Source organism: Chiroxiphia lanceolata, chromosome Z (genome assembly GCF_009829145.1).
Source record: "Chiroxiphia lanceolata isolate bChiLan1 chromosome Z, bChiLan1.pri, whole genome shotgun sequence".
Classification (NCBI taxonomy): Eukaryota; Metazoa; Chordata; class Aves; order Passeriformes; family Pipridae; genus Chiroxiphia; species Chiroxiphia lanceolata.
The window spans coordinates 66238304-66257584 of record NC_045671.1 but is presented as its reverse complement, the minus strand read 5'-3'; the positions used below and the strand labels follow the sequence as shown (position 1 = coordinate 66257584).

The 19281-nt window shown below is 41.9% G+C and overlaps 1 protein-coding gene across 2 annotated transcripts in view; it reads left to right on the top strand.

Annotated features, from left to right (window-relative positions):
* TDRD7 (tudor domain containing 7) overlaps positions 1-19281 on the top strand; it is a 41324-nt gene that overhangs the window by 9449 nt on the left and 12594 nt on the right. For both annotated transcript variants that reach the window (XM_032675965.1, XM_032675964.1), the window contains exons 4-6: positions 4452-4537; positions 5697-5914; positions 16388-16968. In XM_032675965.1, the coding sequence (XP_032531856.1) occupies positions 4452-4537; positions 5697-5914; positions 16388-16968 (885 nt within the window). The remainder of the gene's footprint in view (positions 1-4451; positions 4538-5696; positions 5915-16387; positions 16969-19281) is intronic.

Genomic DNA, 19281 nt, shown 5'->3' with positions numbered 1-19281 from the left:
TGATTGTGGTGGTAATCCTCTGCAGGTCAGCGGGCTGGGTTAGAAGCCAGACTTACACTGAATGGAAAAGGCAGTGGTGTGCTGCTTCCACGGTGGCATAGTAGTGAAGTGGCATGGAGCAGCACAACAGCTTAATCCTGCCATGGTGCCTGCTGTTTCTGGAAGCGCCACAGAAAGCAGGCACGTCCTGTCCCAGTCACCTGCATGAGTCCTATGTGTGTCAGATGTCTGTTGTGCAGAGAAGAGAAGGGCCAAGCCATCCTGCCGTGATCCAGAAATGTGAGAGCAGGTGTGCACAGGCCTTTCCTTTTCCACGTGTGCATATGAGTTGCAGTTTTTTAAGTGGCACTTCCCTAAAAGGCAGAGGTCCTTTGTCCCAGACAGGCAGAGCAAAAACAGCACTTACAATTCTCTCCAAGTTAGTTACTGGAAGGCCAGGTACTTGAAGATTCATAATGTGTGAAATAAAATTAAGTAGATGTCAGCCCTATTCTGGGTGTTCTAATGGAGTGTGCTACATCTTGTGTTGTTATTTTGTTCGTCTCTCTGCTCCCATGTGCTGCTTTCATGTAGGTGTTCTGCTTTTGTTTCTGGTGTCTGTTCCTGCCCAGCTGTGAAGGAGAAGCTACAAAGTGAAGTCTGCTTTGGCCCAGGTAGTTTTGGAGGAGAAGATATCTTGTGCTGTTGCAAAGGGTTCAAATGCTGTCCTGTTAGCTTGTTAGCTTCACATACTGAAGGGAGAGTTCAGAAAGAAGAGGATCATACTCTGTTTGAATGCAAGGTTGTGTAGTGGCCATGTGACTGGATTAATTTGTTTCAACTTGGCCAGTTTGAAGCAGGACTGGCAAGATCCATGGCCAGTGTCCTTGCTGCTGTGGACATTTTGTAACTCCTGAGATACTGCAGTTGCTTGGGAGTTGCAGGAGGGAAGGCTTCTTCTTGCCAGCAAGTCCTGAGCTCAAAACAAATGGGTGGAATTGTGAGCAGCATCCTCAGAAATCCTGGGCTCACAGCAGCCTCAGGTAGCTGGCACAGACTCGAGGGCACTGTTCCAGCAGTGTTGTCAGCACTTGCCTGTGAGAATGGCTGAGCATTCACGGCACAAGTTGACTGAGACAAGTCCTGAAGATGACAGACTGTGGCTGCCCCATTTCCCAGTTTGGGGTGAGCCATTGGCCGTCTGTGGTTTCTGGTTTTCTGTTACCCACCCTGCCCCTCCATTTACCCAAGTTGTAGCAAATCCGTACTCTTATGGTTGCATTGAAAGGTCTTTGTTTTCTCCCTTTCTGTTGAACATTGGTCCTGCTGTGGTAGATTTGTGTTACTTGCCTTGACAGGATGTCCTGCCAGTGACAGACTTTGCCTGTTACCATGTAATGAAGCCCCATCGTGAGGATGAAAATGGCAATTCCCTATGTGACTGCCAAAGTCTATGTCCCACCTCTGTAGCACTCGGTGATATTTTTCTCAGAGATTTTCATGACTGCTGCATCTGTGACTAGGTAGATTGGGTGGTAGGGGAACGAGATGTTTGTCTTCCCCATTCTGTCACACTCACATGACAACAGGTAGTTGCTGAAGGTAGCTGCAGTTGTGCCAGGTTGTTTCCTGCTACCTTTCCAGGCCTTCTTGCAGATGCTGCTGCAGATCTGAGAGGCTGTCTTTATAGCATCAATGACTTGGGTAAGTTCATGTCATGACTGTGTTACTGTGGGCCTGCAAACCCCCAGAAGCCGGGAGAGACCTTGCTGATAAGGTTAACTGCAGAGATCCTTGAGGGTGGAAAGCAGCCACATGGATGAGAACAGGCTGAGATGCTTGTTGACCTCCTCACTGGAAGCAGCAGGAACCATTCACTGCTGGCCACTGCCTGGCCCTGCTGCTGAGATAGCACTGTCCGAGGACCAAAGAGCAGATTGGGATGGCACAGGCCTTACCAAGGTTAGGCAGTTGGAAGGGAAGGGCATGGCTCCCCTTCACTGTGAGGCAGTGATGTCTGAGAGTGAGATGTAGCTGGCTGCTCAGCTACAGCTACAGGTGGGTGACTTGGCAGGGCTGCATGGCTGGTCAGGCATTTGTGAAGGGCCAGGCTTCTGGTGTGGCTAGGAGGCCCTCTTGCTGGGAGCAGGTTTCTAGCAGCTGAGGAACATGAGGCCTTGCAGGCAGCTCAGTTGTCCACACCTGCATGCTGGAGAGAAGTGTGTTGGCCCTGCTGCTGTCTGGCTGTGTTCCATCTCGTTGTTGGGGACATAAGGCCATCACGATCTGTGTGAGCAAGAAGCGCATCACAGGATCCTTGTCTGATTGCAGGGCTTGAAACTGATGGTGACTGGGCTCAAAGCTGATCTTAGCACTGCTTCATTCCACAGGAATTTGTTGAACCATAGCAGAAAGCACAGGAAGACACCACGTGAACTTTTGTAATACTGAGAGGATCCCAAATCCAATTAGCTTTCACAAGATACATAAGGGAATCATCAGTCTGTTCCCGGTTCCTTTCCAAGGTGTTCCAGATGGCATGGCTTGAGAGGGGTACATCTGCCCTTTTCCTCACTGAAACCTTGCTGCAGTTCCTGCTGGCCTAGCCTGCACTTACGTCATTCATGTCACCTCATCTGTGGCTTACGGTGATACAAGTGATGTGTGCCACTCAGGACTAGAACACAGCTATGGATTCCTGTTGGGAGATGGCTAGCAGGACAGTCTCCATTAGCTCGGTGTAGCTAGTTCATGGAATTGTTTTGCTTTCTGACTAGCAATGGCAGTAGTCTCTTCTGAGTCTACTTCCATTAAGAGGACTTCTTTTAGCTTGGGTGTCTGTCCAGCTTGGAGTTGTCCTTACTGGTACATATACGTACAGAAAAGTGAGATCCTGGATTTCTTGTAGGGTCTGCATGGCCAGTCACAGCACACCTTCTAAGAAGAGACTGCTGCTGCTTTGTGTGGGCATCTGAGCTGTGCCCAGAAAGTCAAGGGTTTTCCTGTGATGCAGGTGGAATGTTGGAAGAGTCTTTTCAGATACCCAACAAGTGCAAGTTGTGAATGTGTGTTTTGATTTTGTGTGGGTGGCTTTGCTGTTGCACTTTTTGAGTTTCACACATGTGCTGCTGCTCTCTAGCACTTCTGGGCATGACTCCTGTTTTATTAATTGCTGTGCTGGGCAGTAGCTGTCCTCACTGCTAATGCTGTGAGACATGACTCAGAACAGAAGTATTATTTTTGGTACAAATGACACCACTTAGCTGATGAGGGAGCAGTGGTTTCATCTCATGGGGACACCAAAAAAGAAAGGGAGACAAATTCATGTTAAATTTTTTAAGATGTTGCTTAGAACATATGTGAATATGGGAGGCCTCTTTCTGATTCATGAATCTGCTCTGGTGAAAAGTCAGTTTGGTGGCATATAGAGCTCCTTGGTCTCGGCTCCCCATGGCTGCAAGTCTCAACATAATACTTGGAACAGCTGTCCTACCTTCTGAGAGTCCAGGTGAAACTGGTGTTTCTGCAGCTGGTAAAGTTTTTGTTTTGCTTCATTGTTGTCCCTGAACTCCACAGTTCCAGGCCAGTGTTCTTACTGGCCCCTGGGCAGAGGTCATCTGCAAAGCCTGCCAAGTGCATTTGCAGGGTCTGCTCTGGTCTGGAGATGCCTGGTTCACAGCAACCTACTGTGTTTTGGTGGAGAGCTGTTTTGTTGCCACCCTGACTTCTCCACCACAGTTCTTCCTTGCATGTGTGACTTTGGGAAGTGCTTGGTCCTAGTCTTCAAACTTTTTTCTCTTTTGCTTGCAGTGTATGTAATTATTTCACAGGTGATTGTTTCCATGTCTTAGTGAGCTACACACAACTGTGATCTCTTCAGTGTCAGGAGCTCATCTTGGTGTCTGTGCTCCCAGTAAAAGCTGCTGCTCTCTGAGGCACCTCAGAAGGTCCTGCAAACATGACATTTTTGTACTTTCAGTGGGAAATATCAGAGAGGAATCTGTTAAACAAGGTAGCAACAGCATCCGGAAAAAGACCTTAAGAACCGTGTTTTTCTCTGACTTCTGAAGCCAAATACTCTCAGGAAGCACACAGCTACCAAGCAGATTAACATAATCATGTTCAAGAGCAAGACTGAGATGCCATCCAGATAAATGCCCAAATAGTGAGACTAAATGTATCGAGTGTAAGACCGTCAGCTGTTACTAAGTCTAAGTGCTTTTCTTTTGCTTATGTCTCTTTACTCTGTGTTTTGTTTCTCACAATAATAAGGAAAATGAGAAAAAAACTAGAAACCACCTCTTGATCTGTACTGTTACTGCTCATCAGGTTGTCTTCCATTGTGAGTAATGATCTCGTGCAGAAGGTCTGCTAGAAGTGTGTGGAATTTTTTTCTATGTATAGGTCTTATAAGCAGATGGAATATTTAGAGATAGGAGAATGATTTTAAGCAATTTTCTTTGCAATTTTAGGTCTGAGAAGAGACTGACAGTCCCACCACGGTTTCAGAAAGAGTTGCAAGTTCACCTGTCCAGAAGCTCTTCCACAGAATCAAATGGTATGCCCATTAAGAAAATGTTTGTTGACTACTCATATTAGACTGGGTGTCATCTTAAGAAAAATCCATCTTAGTACTTGTTTTGAATGAAATAGGTTTGGGTGAGAAACCAAGTCCTATGAGTGAACCTTCTCACTCTCATTTCATTGTTCTGAGGAAATGTGTGTGTTTGCTTGTCTGCCTCTCAGTCTTTTATGAAAAACATTGGGTAGTAAGTGTCAAAGCCAATCACAAAGCTAGTGTGAGTAGCTTGGAAACAGGAGGAGTAAACTTAACTTCACTGCCAGGTTAGGGATCTAGTAGAAGAGTGAAATCCTGGGTTTCAGAAGTAAGAAGCACACTAATGTATCTGTCCAGAAAATACCATCCTACCTGCCTGATTCACAACAGTTCTGCAGTTGGTGAGCTTGCCAAGTGATGGTTGTTTTCTTTGAGACCTGTGAGGCTGATTTGTGAAGCTTCAGGACCGGTAGCAAACTGGTTCCCTTCCTTCAAAGGGAACAGAGGAGCAGAGATGAGGGAGCAGGCAAGCTAGTGATGTGAACCTCCCCCAGAAATAATGACTGTCTTACTCCTACACACAGTGTATGAAACTGTCCAGAGCACGTGGACAGTTGTCTCTTTCGCTGCTTCCTTGGAGGCTTCCTTGGATGCAGTAGCACAGAAAAGGCTGTGTGCTGGATGGAGACTTTTCGTCAGGACATATCTTGGAATGAAAGAGAAATGATTGGTCTGAGTTGTGCACCTGTCTGAATACAGAAGAACATTCTTAGTTGTTTTGCTGTGTCTTTGTTGTGTGTGTATTCATAAAGAAATTATCTTGTGCCCCCCTTGGGATACAGCTTCTCAGCTGCAGTGGGGCTGAGGGTTCTACATCCTCTTCCAGAATTTCTTCAGAAGTAAAATTTAGCAGCATCTTATGAAAATAACTATGGTGATTGAAAATGCAGCTTTAGGTCAGTTACTAAATGTCTGAGGTTTCCATAGCTCTTTCTAATAGAAAGTCACTGAACCAGCCGTGCTGAGCAGGAGAGCCACATTTTAGAGCTGGTGTTACACTGGCAGCTCAGGTGTTTAATTTTTAAGTAAGGAAGTAATCATCTGTATTTCTGTCTGTTGGTAAGGCTGTGTGTACTTTAAGGCTGTATTCTTTTAACAGATAACTTAAATACATCCACTGCAGAGACACATAATGTTTCCTCTGGCTCTTCTGCTGCTGATGTCAATGAACTTCAGAGCCGCATTAAGGAGCTTCTGAGCAAGTACAGCAGTGGTGTCAAGGTGTCAAAGATGCCACAGATCTATCGGGAAATGTTCTGGGAGGATCTTAGCACAGAAGTGCTCCATCAGCTTGAGAACTGGCCTCATGTGTGCACAGTAAGTATTGAATGTCATTTTTATGGAAGATGCCAATACGCTACAGATTTCTGAGTGTTCATTTTCCAGGTGTTATTTTATCTACGCCTACATTTCATTTCATGATTGTTTCATGTGACAAAAAACCAAAACAAAATCCTCCCACCCCCCAAATTGTAACAATGCCTTTGAAACCCAGAAGATCATTGTTGAGTGGACTAGCATTGTTATGGAGAAGGAGTTCAGCCTCTGTGTTGTCCTGGAGCAAATAAGTGCCTGGGGTTGCTGAGTTGCCACCTTTAACTGACTCCAATAGTGACAAACAGCTGATGACACATGCTCTCCCTGACATGTTTTTTGTTGTTGGGTTTTGTTTTTTCTCTGTTGCTTTCTATACTTCTCCTCGTTGGTGGGTTTATCCCCTCTTAAACCTATAAGCTGCCAGCAGATCCTTTGTGAACCATCTGAGGTCTGTCCATATTTTTCTATAGACTTTTCCATACGTCTTTCTCACATCCTCAGCCAAGGTTATGGAATTTTGCTGTGTAAGTTAGGCTTGTGATACAATAATAGGTGAAATTCAAGTGTGATAATGTTGAGGGGAGAGACTGCAGCTCAGCCCCTTCCTGCTCTGCTCCTGATGTCTGTTATCTCTTGATCACCAAGGGTGTCTTTGTCCTTCATATTGGGGACTGATATCAGGATGAGTATCCACTTCCAGATCTGCTGTGTGAGTTGCCATCACCACTGGATTGAGGGTCTTCAGCTGCTGGACTTTTATCTCTCCTTCTACATTTATGGTGCTGTGTAGCTTTGCATCAAATCTTCGTTTAGCTTTACTTTAACAGGCCAGTCATATCAATGAACAATTTCAAATTCTTCAGTATCTATCGAACTGTGGCACCAGAAGAGTATTGAAGTAATGAGAACACTTATCTGCTTGAAGTGACTTTTCATTTATGTCCTGCTAAGTATTTTCTCATGTAACAACTTCAAATGCCAAAAAAAAGAAAGGTTTAACTGAGATTAAATAGTTGCTCTTCAGGAATAACACCATTTGCATACATGTATGCTGTTCTCACAGATATGTAAAATGCGTTCGTGACAGTTTATTACAAACACCAGTAACATATGAAGTCAGCAGCATTTGTTTTGATGGTTGATGATTGATTCCTTTATAATCCATGGAGCAAGCTCTTACATCTTGAGTTACTTAATTCATGAAGCAAATTTTTGTCTTTTTTTTTGTAGCTAATGTTTCAGTCAGTCCTGTTCATCCAAGATCTTCGCTCTGTGTTCATTATCCATTTGCTTGTTATCTATTGGGTCTATCTCTTCTCTCTAGCAAGCAAATAAAGTCATTTTAGCGTAAATGTGCAGTCATTAAATCTGTGGAAACGTTGTAATACAGTGGGCACAGTACAACAGCAGTCAGAACTATCAAGTTATCTTGGCACAGTCAGTCTTATTGTAGAGAGCTGTTAATGAGCCTGTAAAGCCTGTCTCAGTTTACTGACTTATGAAATCGCAGTCATGGCTCAGGCATGGAGAAATTTGAACTGGGACTTCCCATACTTTGCATCTCTTAAATATAATCAGCGTTTATTCCTGATTCAAACGTATTGTCTGCAGGTGTGCGGGTCCACAGAAACTTTGAAATGCCAGAGGACAGACTGTAGTGTCTCCAGTATCAGTAAAGATGCTTCTGTGACTAATTTCTGAATTATTTCTGCCTTGTGGTTACTTACACTGGGAGTGTTTGCCGGGCTGAGAACAGAAAAAAATGCCTGATGTTTCTCTCTGTATTTTCTTAAAGAGACAGCAGATACTCTTCTTTATCTCATGCTGATCAGTAGTAGCATAGTTACAAACCAGCAGGCAATAGACCTTGTAATACATTTTCTGCCTCTTCAAGCTTCTGATTTGAGGACGCTGCTTTGGACAATATTATTTCTGAATAACTTGTATCCCTAAACTTCTGTTGGAAATGAAGGAATTTTTCCTAGGAAATGGTCATTTCTATTTTAGGTTGCAACCACCATTAATGCACATTTTTCCTACCTAGTGAGCTGAAGTCTCCAAAAGTCACTGTAGTTGACTGCACTAAGGTTGCAGATTGATGATCTTGTTTTCAGCCTTCACCTTTCAGGGAAGAGGACGTATTACAAACTATGGAGCCTGACTTTGTTCTCCATTGGTCTGTTACCTCCCTTCTTTAGGTTAGCTTGCTTGAGCATCTGACTTGTAGCAACATATTTTGCACAGCTAAATGCAAAAGTACAAAGGAAGTAAGTAGTGGCAAGGACTCCCAGATTATAGCCAAGCCTTCATGAGCAATGGGGCTGACAATAAATATGCTCACCACTGTTATATAATAACCCAAAAATCTTTGCTGTCTAGACAGGCTTCAGTCAGGAGAAGAATCTGCTTCAACAGCTAAGTCAGTCAGATCCATGGTGTTGCTGAATTGTTTGCTTTCATCTCCAGCAGGACTCGAGCTTTGAAAAAAGTGACAACTGGCAGTGACCCTCCCACCTTCATCTTTTTATTTTAGGATCTTATACCTTTCTGTTTGATGAATTACTTTGTCATTATTTAAGCAGCTAGTGATCCCTATTTTAGACATTCTACCCTGTCTCATTTCTTATCTTTCTACATTTTTTTCTCACAAGTCTGTCTCAGAACTTAGCACTTTTCTGTGAATTCTGACCCAAAGTTACATAGCTTTCCTGTGTTTGGGCTCAGCCTTGAATCCTTGGGATGCAGACAACTGAACCCCGTGAGGGAGAGAGAACATTACAGCAGAGGTGTGAGAGGGATGTAGACACATAAATTAAAAACTTCCCTTTTTTTTTTGAAAGTCACAGCCCAAAAAGTAATAATAAATTTATTTTATTGATGGTACCAAATGACTGATGGTTTCCTTTGTAGTCTAAATATAAACCTCCTTGCTGAGTGGTATTTATGTTTAAAAGACTTTTTCCTTGCAGATTCTCAGCTCTCCTCAGTTACTTGAACTCTGTGAGTGATTTAGAAGATGGTGATTCACATATGGCAGTGCAAGAGAAGATTAAACTTTTAGATATTTTCTCAAAACATTTACTTGAATTTCCAGAAGTGTTTTGCAAAAGCTTTTAGAGAATTAGGCAGTCCTAGGATGTTAGGGAAGGTCCTTGCATGGATGTTTAACTGGTTAAAAGACTAGAAATGGAGCGAGGCAGAAATGGTTGACCTTCAAAAAGGCAGGAAGTCATGGTGGGATTCCACAGAGGCAACACATGGAAACATACTGGTCAGGACTGTAGTAAGTGAGGTGGTAAAGGGTGCAAATACAAGTTGAGCTGGATAGTAATACAAGGTTATTCAGGCTTATGAAGACCAGGGCTCTCTGAAGAACTATGTAACCTCCTTATACCAGGTTGCTGGCCCATAAAATTTCAAGTAAGACTTAGTTACAGCTGTGGACAGAAAGGACATTAAAAAAATGTAGGGGTTTTGTGGGGGGGTTCTATGCTTGGGAAAAGAGATTTTGGCATTTATGCAAATATTGGCTCAGTACAGAAAAATGGAAGTGATAACTACTTGAAAATAAATAGAAGAGTATTTCAGTCAGAAGGGATCCATCAGTGATCATCTAGTCCAGTTGCCTGACCACTTCAGGAATGACCAAAAGTTAAAATGTTTCATTAAGGGCATTGTCCAAATGCCTTTTGAACACTGATAGGCTTGGGGCATCAAGCACCTCTCTAGGAAGCCTGTTCCAGTGTTTGACCACCTCTTGGTAAAGAAATGCTTCAAGCAGTCCTAGAGCCAGGTATTTACCTCTTGGGTTCATCTATTTTTTCCAGAACTTCTCTTCATTACTGGGAGGATTGAAGAAGATACTCCCTGTGCTTCTGAATTTTTAAACATTCTTGCCAGGGCTCTGAAATCTCTTTTGGTCGACCTTAAACTTTTTGTTGCAACATATTTGGTACTCATGTGAAAGTGCAGGAGTGGATAAGAGTCCAAAGCTATACTAAGCTATTCAGTTGCCCGCTGACATCTCATCCAGATTCGGGCCCCAGGGGCCCCAGGCAGCAAACTTCCCTGTAAAGACTTCCCTGTTCTCATGAACAGAGAACAAAATAGCAAATGCTGTACCAGTGGGGGGGAACCTATTTTGTAAGCACATGTCAGAATCAAATATGTTCCTCCCATCTCCACCCAAAAAATACACAAACAAAAATTGACTGAGAGACCAAGCAGAGTGAAAAGATGATTCAAGAGGGTGACAGGTAAACATAAGTACTGAGTTCTATACAAGCAAAAATTGAGTTAAACGATTTAAGTGGGGAAGGATGGAGATATGGGCTATAATATCATAAGAGACTTGAAGAAGGTAGATGGGGAATGTTAATCATCATGAATTCAAAAGCAATTGAATACATGCACTGGTGATCTCTGGCCTTAGTTGTCATGAACTACTCCGTTCCAAAGAAACTGTCACCAGTAGTGCCTGAACTATGGAGTATCCAGAATGGGAGGAGGAGGAGTCCCTACAACCATCCTGTCACTTATGCTTTTTCCTGGACACCTGCTGTTATCAAACAGGATGTTAGGCAAGGAATATCCTTGTTCTGACCCAGTACAGTTCCAGTGCACTAAATCAGTCTGTCTGTATGTAATTATTGTAGAGTTGTAGAGTTGTTTGGGTTGGAAGGAACCTTTGAAGGCCATCTAGTTCCAACTCCCCTGCAATGAGCAGGGACATCTTCAACTAGATCAGGTTGCTCAGAGCCCCATCCAGCCTCACCTTGAACACTTCCAGGCATCAACCACCTGTCTGGGGAACCTGTGCCAGTGTTTCACTGCCCTTATTGTAAAAAAATGTCATCCTTACATGCAGTGTAAATCTCTTCTCTTTTAGTTTAAAGCCATTATCCTCTGTCCTGTGGCAACAGGCCTTGCTAAAATGTTTCTCCACATCTTTCTTGTAAGTCCCTCTAGATACTGCTATAAGCCTTCTCTTCTCCAGGCAGAACTACCACCTGCTATAAGCCTTCTCTTCTCCAGGCTGAACTACCCCACCTGTCTTAGCTTCTAATTTTCAGTCAGTCTTGGTGCTGCATTCTTTCTAGTAGCTGCCTTTTTTCATCCTTTTACATCAATCTGATATGATGACAAAATATGTCAGTCCCCTATGTTGTTTGCCAGGTGAAGCTGTCTTCTGTCACCCTTTTTTGCACTTGTCTTCCCAAGTTCATTCTTGCAGTTAGAAAAGGGTCAAGAGAACAATACTAAGCAGACACCTTTTAATTAACAGAAAGAAGGGATGTATGCCTCTAGACTTGCTTCTAGAGGTTTCTTTTAATAGTGGCTACCTTAGTCTTTCTGTTGGTTTTCTGAGGGAGTCGGTAGAAGAATAACACTGCCATTCTGAATTTGCAAGTTCCACTTGTGCTGGAAGAGATGTGTCTGCTTTTCAGCAGTTCCAGAGCGAAGATGATGTTCTTTTTCATAAAATATCCTACTGGCCCTGGCTACATAGCAGATTAGTCTCTTGTCATCAGAGGATAGTTTCATCTCTAGTAAGCTACCATTTCTCAGTCAGTTGTCTTACTGCTTTTTAATAAGGCTTCGGCTAAAAATATGGGTATTTTAGCCTGAGCATATTTGTTAGTCTGCTCAGGCACTGTATTGGCTGATACTGTGTGAAAAGGCTCCTCAATCTGGAGAACATTTGCCTGGCTATTTATTCTGAGGAGGAGGCTTTACACAGTAAAGGAAAGCCAAGTGTTCTTCACTTTATCTCTTGGATGCCTGGGTTGGTGCTGGACAGGTGCCACAGTGTGTTAGCCTTCCTGAAGATACATAATTAGAAAAAAATCAGAGAAACTAAGGGGAAAATTAACATGCTTTTGTTCAGTGGTTTTGGGGTGTTCGTGGTTGCTTTTTTTGTTTGTTTGTTTTTAAGTAGTTGTTACAAGGTGAAGGTTGTCATTACAGGAAGGTAGAAGATTTTTTTAGTCAGTAATGGGACTTGTATATGTTGCCTAGTTGACTGGTAGGATATTTTATTTATTTTATTTTTTTTAGCTGTTTATAGTTCTAAGAATAGTCTTCATATTTTACAGAAGTTGTAACTGTTTGCAGAAAGTGAAACTAGAGGCTTAGGAGGATGGCAGGATCAACTGGTAAACAAACTGACAGAAATAGGATTAGGACTGTTGTTTCCTGAATCTGTTCTTGGGCAGTATACCATCTCTTAACAAAATGGGTACTACATACTACTATATATGGCAGCTGAGTTTTTACTGTAGCATTCAGAGTCAATTAAACAGGTCTGCACAGAGAAGATAAGGATTGCCACAGCCAGTTGTATTCCTTGAGCAACTTAGGTTCTGTCAGGTCTTTACTCTCAGGGAAGGAATTCCTGTACCCCAGTTAGCTGTGTGAAGCAAAAGTCATCATTCTAAACAGAGAAATGGACTTGAGAGAATAAAAAAATCAGCTCTAATGCACTTTGCACATGGAGTAGACAATGAAGCAGGCTGTCCTGTCTGGTAGCATGTATGGATGAAAGCTTGCACAGTTTTACACAAGCCCTACGAACTGTTTCCTATAAATGAGCTCTGGGATTATGATAACTTTCTTTTGCCATGCTTGTTGAAGAAATCAGTGTTTGATCTGACAGTTTGCTTTAGTGGGTATCTCAGGACAAGACACAGAGCCACTAGCCATTTAGAATGGAGTTCAGTGAACACAAGCCATGTTCTACCTAAATTTAACTAGATATGTTGTACATACTACAGCACAGGGCAAAATACAGTTGGTATCAAGCTCACCGAGAAGGTGCTGTCATAGCATGTGTGGAAATGAGCCAGCTGAGAACACAAGATCCAGAATAACTTTGCTGTCCAAACGCAGTGTGGGAACAGGCTATAACTCGATGTGCCTGAAGCTCAGTCCTAGCATGGTTAGGCAGCATGATGAGCCACCAAATGAAGTCATACTCCACTTGACAGCATCTTCCCTTGTTCCTGCAACCCCTGCATCTCCTTGTGTGTTAAATCTTGCAATTCTCTGACGTTGTAGGAGGGCTTCGCTGCATTATGAGGTAAAGGTTAGTACAGCCAAAAAACTGCTGACAAAGATGTCTGCTGATCCTCAGTGCTGGCATATGGATGTGAGGAATAAGGGCAGCCACCAACAGTATGGAGTTGTTAGATTGACTCCACTGTCTTATTGCATTAGAGTTTCATTTGTAATTGTATGTTTTCCGAAGTCAGAGTCTCAAAAGCACAAGAAACTGTGAGAACAAGTATCTTCACTAGGATGTGCAGGGTAATGAAGTGGGAGGGCAGAGAGGATGGGGCAGAAGGGGGCAACCTAAAGACACTCCTGTGCTTTACAGAGCTTACCACTCCAGCCCTGAGCACTAGCTGAATCTGAACAGGGGGTATCTTTACAATAGGGATCCTTTAGTCTAACTACAAAAAAAAAAAAAACGAAAATATACCCAGTATGACTTAATTTTAACATTTCGGTTAAGTACAGAAGAAATTACAGAAACGGAATCATGGAATCACTAACGTTGGAGCAGATACTGATCTCTTCTCTTTGATGACCTGTGATAGGAGCCGTGGGAATGGCATGAAGTTGTGTCAGGGGAGGTTTAGTTTGGGTATTAGGAAAAGGTTCTTCACCCAGACGGTAGGTGGGCACTGAACAGGCTCCCCAGGGAAGTGGTCACAGCACCAAGCCTGACAGAGTTCAAGAAGTATTTGGACAAGGCTCTCAGGTACATGATGCGGTTCCTGGAGATGTCTTGTGCAGGGGTAAGAGTTGGACTTTGATGGTCCCTTCTAACTCAGGATATTCTGTGATTCTAATGATGTCGACCTGAGCTCATTTATAGTGTAGGAATCTGAAAAGACTTACTGAAATAGCATTTTTGCTGTCTCTAAGTGGTTTGCTCAGTCAGCATCTACAGCTTCTTCAAAACTGAAGTTCAGTGCCTAGAAAACCTCAGAGCTATTATTGGAGTTAAGAGGCTTAAAGATCTCTGAGGATCTTCTCTTCTTAGTCTTCTGCCAATCTTTAGTATGTAAGGGTTTATAGTCCTGTCAGCAAATATTTATTCAACTCTGTTGCAGCCCTATATAAAGAGTGCTAGTCAAGAGAAAGGATGCATGAAGGTAGACTCTCTGCATCCAGCTTCTTTCAGGATGAGCTGCCATACATCCCAACACAGCCTTCTCAACCAAATTGTTGTCCTGATAATGCCAAGTATTTTCTGGAGCTAAAAGTTTCTTTGGCTGGTTATTTAAAAAAATTACTCAGTCTTGTGTGTGGACACAGGGGACATCCTTACCGATTTCTCTGTATCTAGGATGTCATTTTCTGCCAAGGTGGTGTGCACTGATTTCTTTTTCTAGGTCACTTGATATTCTTTGGTCTCTTGACTGTGTATCAAGGCCCTTGCAAGACTTTGGTAGATTTCTGTTTGGTTGTATTTTTAACCGAGCTCCTGTGTTACAAGGGGCATAATAAAATTCCCCATATCAGTGTACCTGCAGATGTAGGTTCTCTGTGTCATGAATCATTGAAGGCATCTTTGATCCTTGTAGACTGCATGGCCAGACATGTTTTGTCATCTCTTATATCAACCTGAGTAGCAAGATGCCTAAGACCTTGGTGAATGTACCATCCTTTATATGATTTGTTTATATTTTTTCCTATAGTAGATAACTGTTCTTTAGTAGTAGATATCTATAGGACACTGCCTCTCCTCTCCCACCACAGAGATATTAAGAGGGAATGTCTCCTTGGTTTAGTGAGCTTACTTGGAAAGACTGGAATCTTAAAGCTTGTTTGACTCATTCACGTGAATCTGAGGAACTGAGGGCTGTTAGATGGCTTTGTTTGCCTTCTTATGTCTTATTCTTGCAGAAAATACTATTATTTTGGTTAAAGAATAAAGAATAATTCAGACATGCCACGAAAAATGTGTGAGAGTTCTCTAACCTGGTTCATATTTTTTTATATCTATGAAAACTATTTTCTTTGTGATGATTTTAGATAGCACACCACATGCTAGTGTTTGTGGAAGTTGACCAAGGCCTACTCCCAAGAACCATTTCATACCTTGCTTTGGCACCAGCCTAGACAATGTAATGCAGAGCAAGTGTACGGAAATCCACTTCTGTAGTACATTTGCTGATTCTCAGCTCAGGTCATCACGTGGCAATTTCAGCTGAGTGTGATGAGGTGTACACAGGACAAAACACATGGTTCTAGACACGGAAAAGGCCATTTTAAAATTTTTGTCCATGTATTGTAACTCAGTGTTTGTGTCTTGTTAGCGTTACCTTGCTAATGAGTGTCTTGTGTTATTCTTCATATGTAAGACAATACCTGAAGTCTTGTTCACTACGCTTCCGTTGTACGTTGGTAGGGCAGAACTGCAAAGAATTACTTGGGCAAGGTTTACAAAATTCTGATGAGTATGGACATCAGTAGTGTGAAGGTAAATGCTACTCCTGAGTAGGTGCAAGTAATTCAGCTGCTCCATGTTTTTTCATTGATCTGCTTCTGACAATTACCTTGATGAGAGTTGTTTCCTCTGAGGAAGGAACATCAAAGTGGAGCTACATAAACCTCAATAACTTTCTTTATTGCTGGAGTTGTTCTTGCTTAGGGACCAATGTAGAAACTCTAAGAGCTTTTGTTATCTCAATTTTACATAAATTCCTGTTAAGTGATGGTTGGATCTGTCTAGGTTGAGGAAATGGAATTTTATTGTGAGTTTGTTGCTACAGTTCTCAAACGGTGCTTTCAAGATTGTGACTTCAAACTATGTGAGATGCTTATTCTTGAACATAGCAAAGACTAGAGACATAGGGACAGGCAAAACATCTGTCTGGTTCTGGAGGAGGCTGTGAGCATGGCTTAAAAGGACCTAATCAGTTTTATTATGAAATTTATTATGATACAGACATTTCTTCCTTGATTTCAGAACTTTTGTACTGAAAAAATAATTCCCTGAGCATGACAGCAATAGTCTGCCTGACAGCACTACCTGGCAAGTGTCCTCTTGTTTCTGAAGTATAGAATCAAATCCCATCTCCCTTTTGTTTATGATAGGCTTACCTGTGTGAAAGGTAGTGGGCGGGTAATGTGCAAAACACCTAAGTTCGTGGAGTGCATCATCATCTTCGGGTCCTCCTGGGAGAAAAGAGAGATCGTACTTCTTTGGAAGCAAGTTCCAGTTGTATTGTATAGATTAGATACTTGCCCTGTACTGATGTAGTCATATGTGTTTGGTACCCTTCAAAACAGAGGAGGAAGCATTACAAGAAATACTACCCTGTAGTAACCGCCTCAAGCTTAGTTCCCCGTGGATGTCCACTTCAAAATCTGTGTAAAATGCATGTTATAAAAGTGTAATTGGCAAAATTTTTTAGACTTAGAGATAAAACTGATTATTGGCTCTATTTTTTGTTTTACGAGGTGGAGAAAATACACAGGGGCGATCAGATGGATGAACATCTTTATCCTGCGAAGAAAATACCAGCGGTAGCAAAAAGCGATACCGATCAAGAAAAGGCCTCTCAGAATGTTACGTCTTCAAAAGCAGACCCTTTGTTAAAACCGAATATGGAGACCACGTCTGCGTCACTGAGCAGCGACTTAAAGCAGAAAGTTGTTAGCATCTTGCTGAAATATTCCAATGGTCTGTGGGCTCATGCACTTCCCAAAGTGTACCAAGACACTTACCAAGTAAAATTTCCAGAAGACGTTCTCAGTAATCTAGAGTCGCTCTCAGATGTGTGTACGGTGGATTATGTATCTGAAGTCCCCAGAAGGGCCATCCTCTATGCTAAACCCCAAAGATGCATTGATGAAAATCTGAATGTCACTGAGAAAGTCCAGAGTCGTGATGGTGTGAAGGCCACAGCTGAACAGCAGGATGAAGAATCCAAGGACCAGTATCCAGAGAACATAACTGTTCCTTCTCTAATCATTCCATCGGAAGGATCTGTGTCCATCGTGGTGTTAGAACTGAAAAACACTAATGAGGTCCTAATTAGGCAAGTTTGTATTTTGGAATCTGTCTTTTTTGCTTTATTTATAAATCCACATAGTAATATTGTATAGGTGTGCCAGAAAGGAATTGATGAAGAGGAGGTTTCAGGGCTTTATTATTTACTTAATTTGCTGATGAAACTTAAGAATCCTTTTGTTTGCTTAAATGGAAATTTTCCAAAACTTTTTCTGTCCTGAACTGATAGTGATAGATCACTAGCTTATATGAAGTCAAGGCAGATTTGACTTACCATTGCAAGACTTTTTAAAATAACCCTACTACAACACGTAATAGTATTCAGATATTCAGATATTACTGTTGTTCTTACTAAAATACTTCTATAACTGACTTACTACTAACTAGATGTGACTTGAGTATGCTCACATTCCACTTTGATTTTCACTTCTGGAAACAGATGAGCCTTCATCCAACAATAGACTACTAGTGCTTCTTGATTTGGTTGCTGATCAGTCCAGCCTTAGAGGACAGTGTAAGAAGTGGATTGTAATGGCTGTCTTAGGTATATGCTATTGTACTGTTCCAGGATATACCATAATAAGCTTCATTGTTGGAATAAAGTACTAGAAATCCTAGCAGTTCTTTAAAACTTTAAAAAAAAAAGTCAAACCCTAAACATTTTCATAGAGGATATTTCACTTTTAAAATTGTTTTAAATTGACCCTAGTCTTAAAAAGTTTATAGGTCACTTCAAGAGGATGAATTGAGCGACTGTGTGGTCGTATGCTACAGTGACAGATTTCTGGTTTTTCCCCACTAATTTCTGCAGTTTCTGCTTTGGTTAGATAGCTTCAGTCACTCTCAGATGAGGATTTAATTAAGTATGTGTGCAGTTTCCTTACAGATCCTATTACCCCATTCCTCACTGCAGTTTGGCAGTATTCAACACACTGGGCTTATAGCTGAAATCTAGATATCCTTTTTCTCTTTAGCTCTCAGTAATGTATTGTCTTGAACTTCGGGTGTCACTCCACTGTTTTAGTTTCTTGAAGTCATGGAATCTCAAGGCTGATAGTGTGTCGCAAAGATCCCCTTACTTGGGGGTTACCAGAGGAATTTCCATTTGAGAATGTAGCCATCTTTGTTTTAGCAGCTGTTACCATTCCTATATTGTGCTTTTTCTCGGGTAAGCATAATTTAAGGCAAGCTTCTTCATCTGTCAAAAAGATTTGTCCTATATCCAGCTGAACAAGTCAGTCATTTTAGCAAAGAAGACACAGTTGGAATTTGTGAGTGACCCTCAGCTTAAAAAAAGAAATCACAGAAGAAAGAAAGAGAGGCTTTATTTTTTAGGTTGTTCCTGAGAGATCTCTTTGAAATTAGTCCAAAACGTGAAATATGATGAAGATCAATAGTGACAGGAAAGACAACCCATTTGAGACATAAGTATTCTGTACACAGAGATACAGAAACAGACACAGTGCATATGTTTTGCATTGGGAAGAGGAGGAACAAATTACATCTCTTACTTCCAGCTTGCTATGCAGGTGGAACTTAACTCTTCAAAACTTTTTCCTTCTCCCTGTGCACCTTTTAATTCTGGCAGCATTGATAACTTGCTGCACATGGGAGTAACAGTTCTTAGACTTCTAATCTGTTATTTCAAGCATGTTTCCACTAATTATTTGGGAGGAATACTGTATGACACTGATGAGCTGAGGGTGATTATGTTAAAAGTTCTCTACAAAGCAGCACTTCCCAAATTGTGGGCCACGTTTCTTGGACAGTGTTAAGGTTTCTGAATTTGTCAGCTCTGTGCAGGCACATGACAAAAATTAGTGGTCTCTTGGCCCTAGGTACGGAAATTACTACTTGGGGTTATGAGCAAGGTCTTTTATCTTGATACGATGCAACTAGCCCTGAAGGGAATAGTTTTTTTGCCATGACAAGAAAATGTTCACGTGGACGTGTAGGAAGGGAACAGTGCATGGGCTCATCTGTCCTTACATGTCCTACCAGTCCCTTTCTGCTCATCCGCACAAGGACTGTTTAGGGGCTGTTGGTTGATGTTGGTTTTTGTAGGACCAATAAAATCAAGATTCCTCTTTCAGTCTTGGGGAGGGAGCAATATCTCTTTAGTATGTGGCTAAGTATTGTTTGGCTGAAACCTTTCAAATGCAGTTGTAATAAAGGCAAAGCTGGAAGGTTTGGTGCTATTTCTGTTTTGAGACACGGAACAATTCAGTGAGAATTCCGATGTAGTCAGTATGAAAGTGAGGTGATAGAAACACTGCTAGATATTTGCTGTACATGCACAACGGTGTGATTGAAGGCAGAGATGATGCACTAGGTGCTGCAT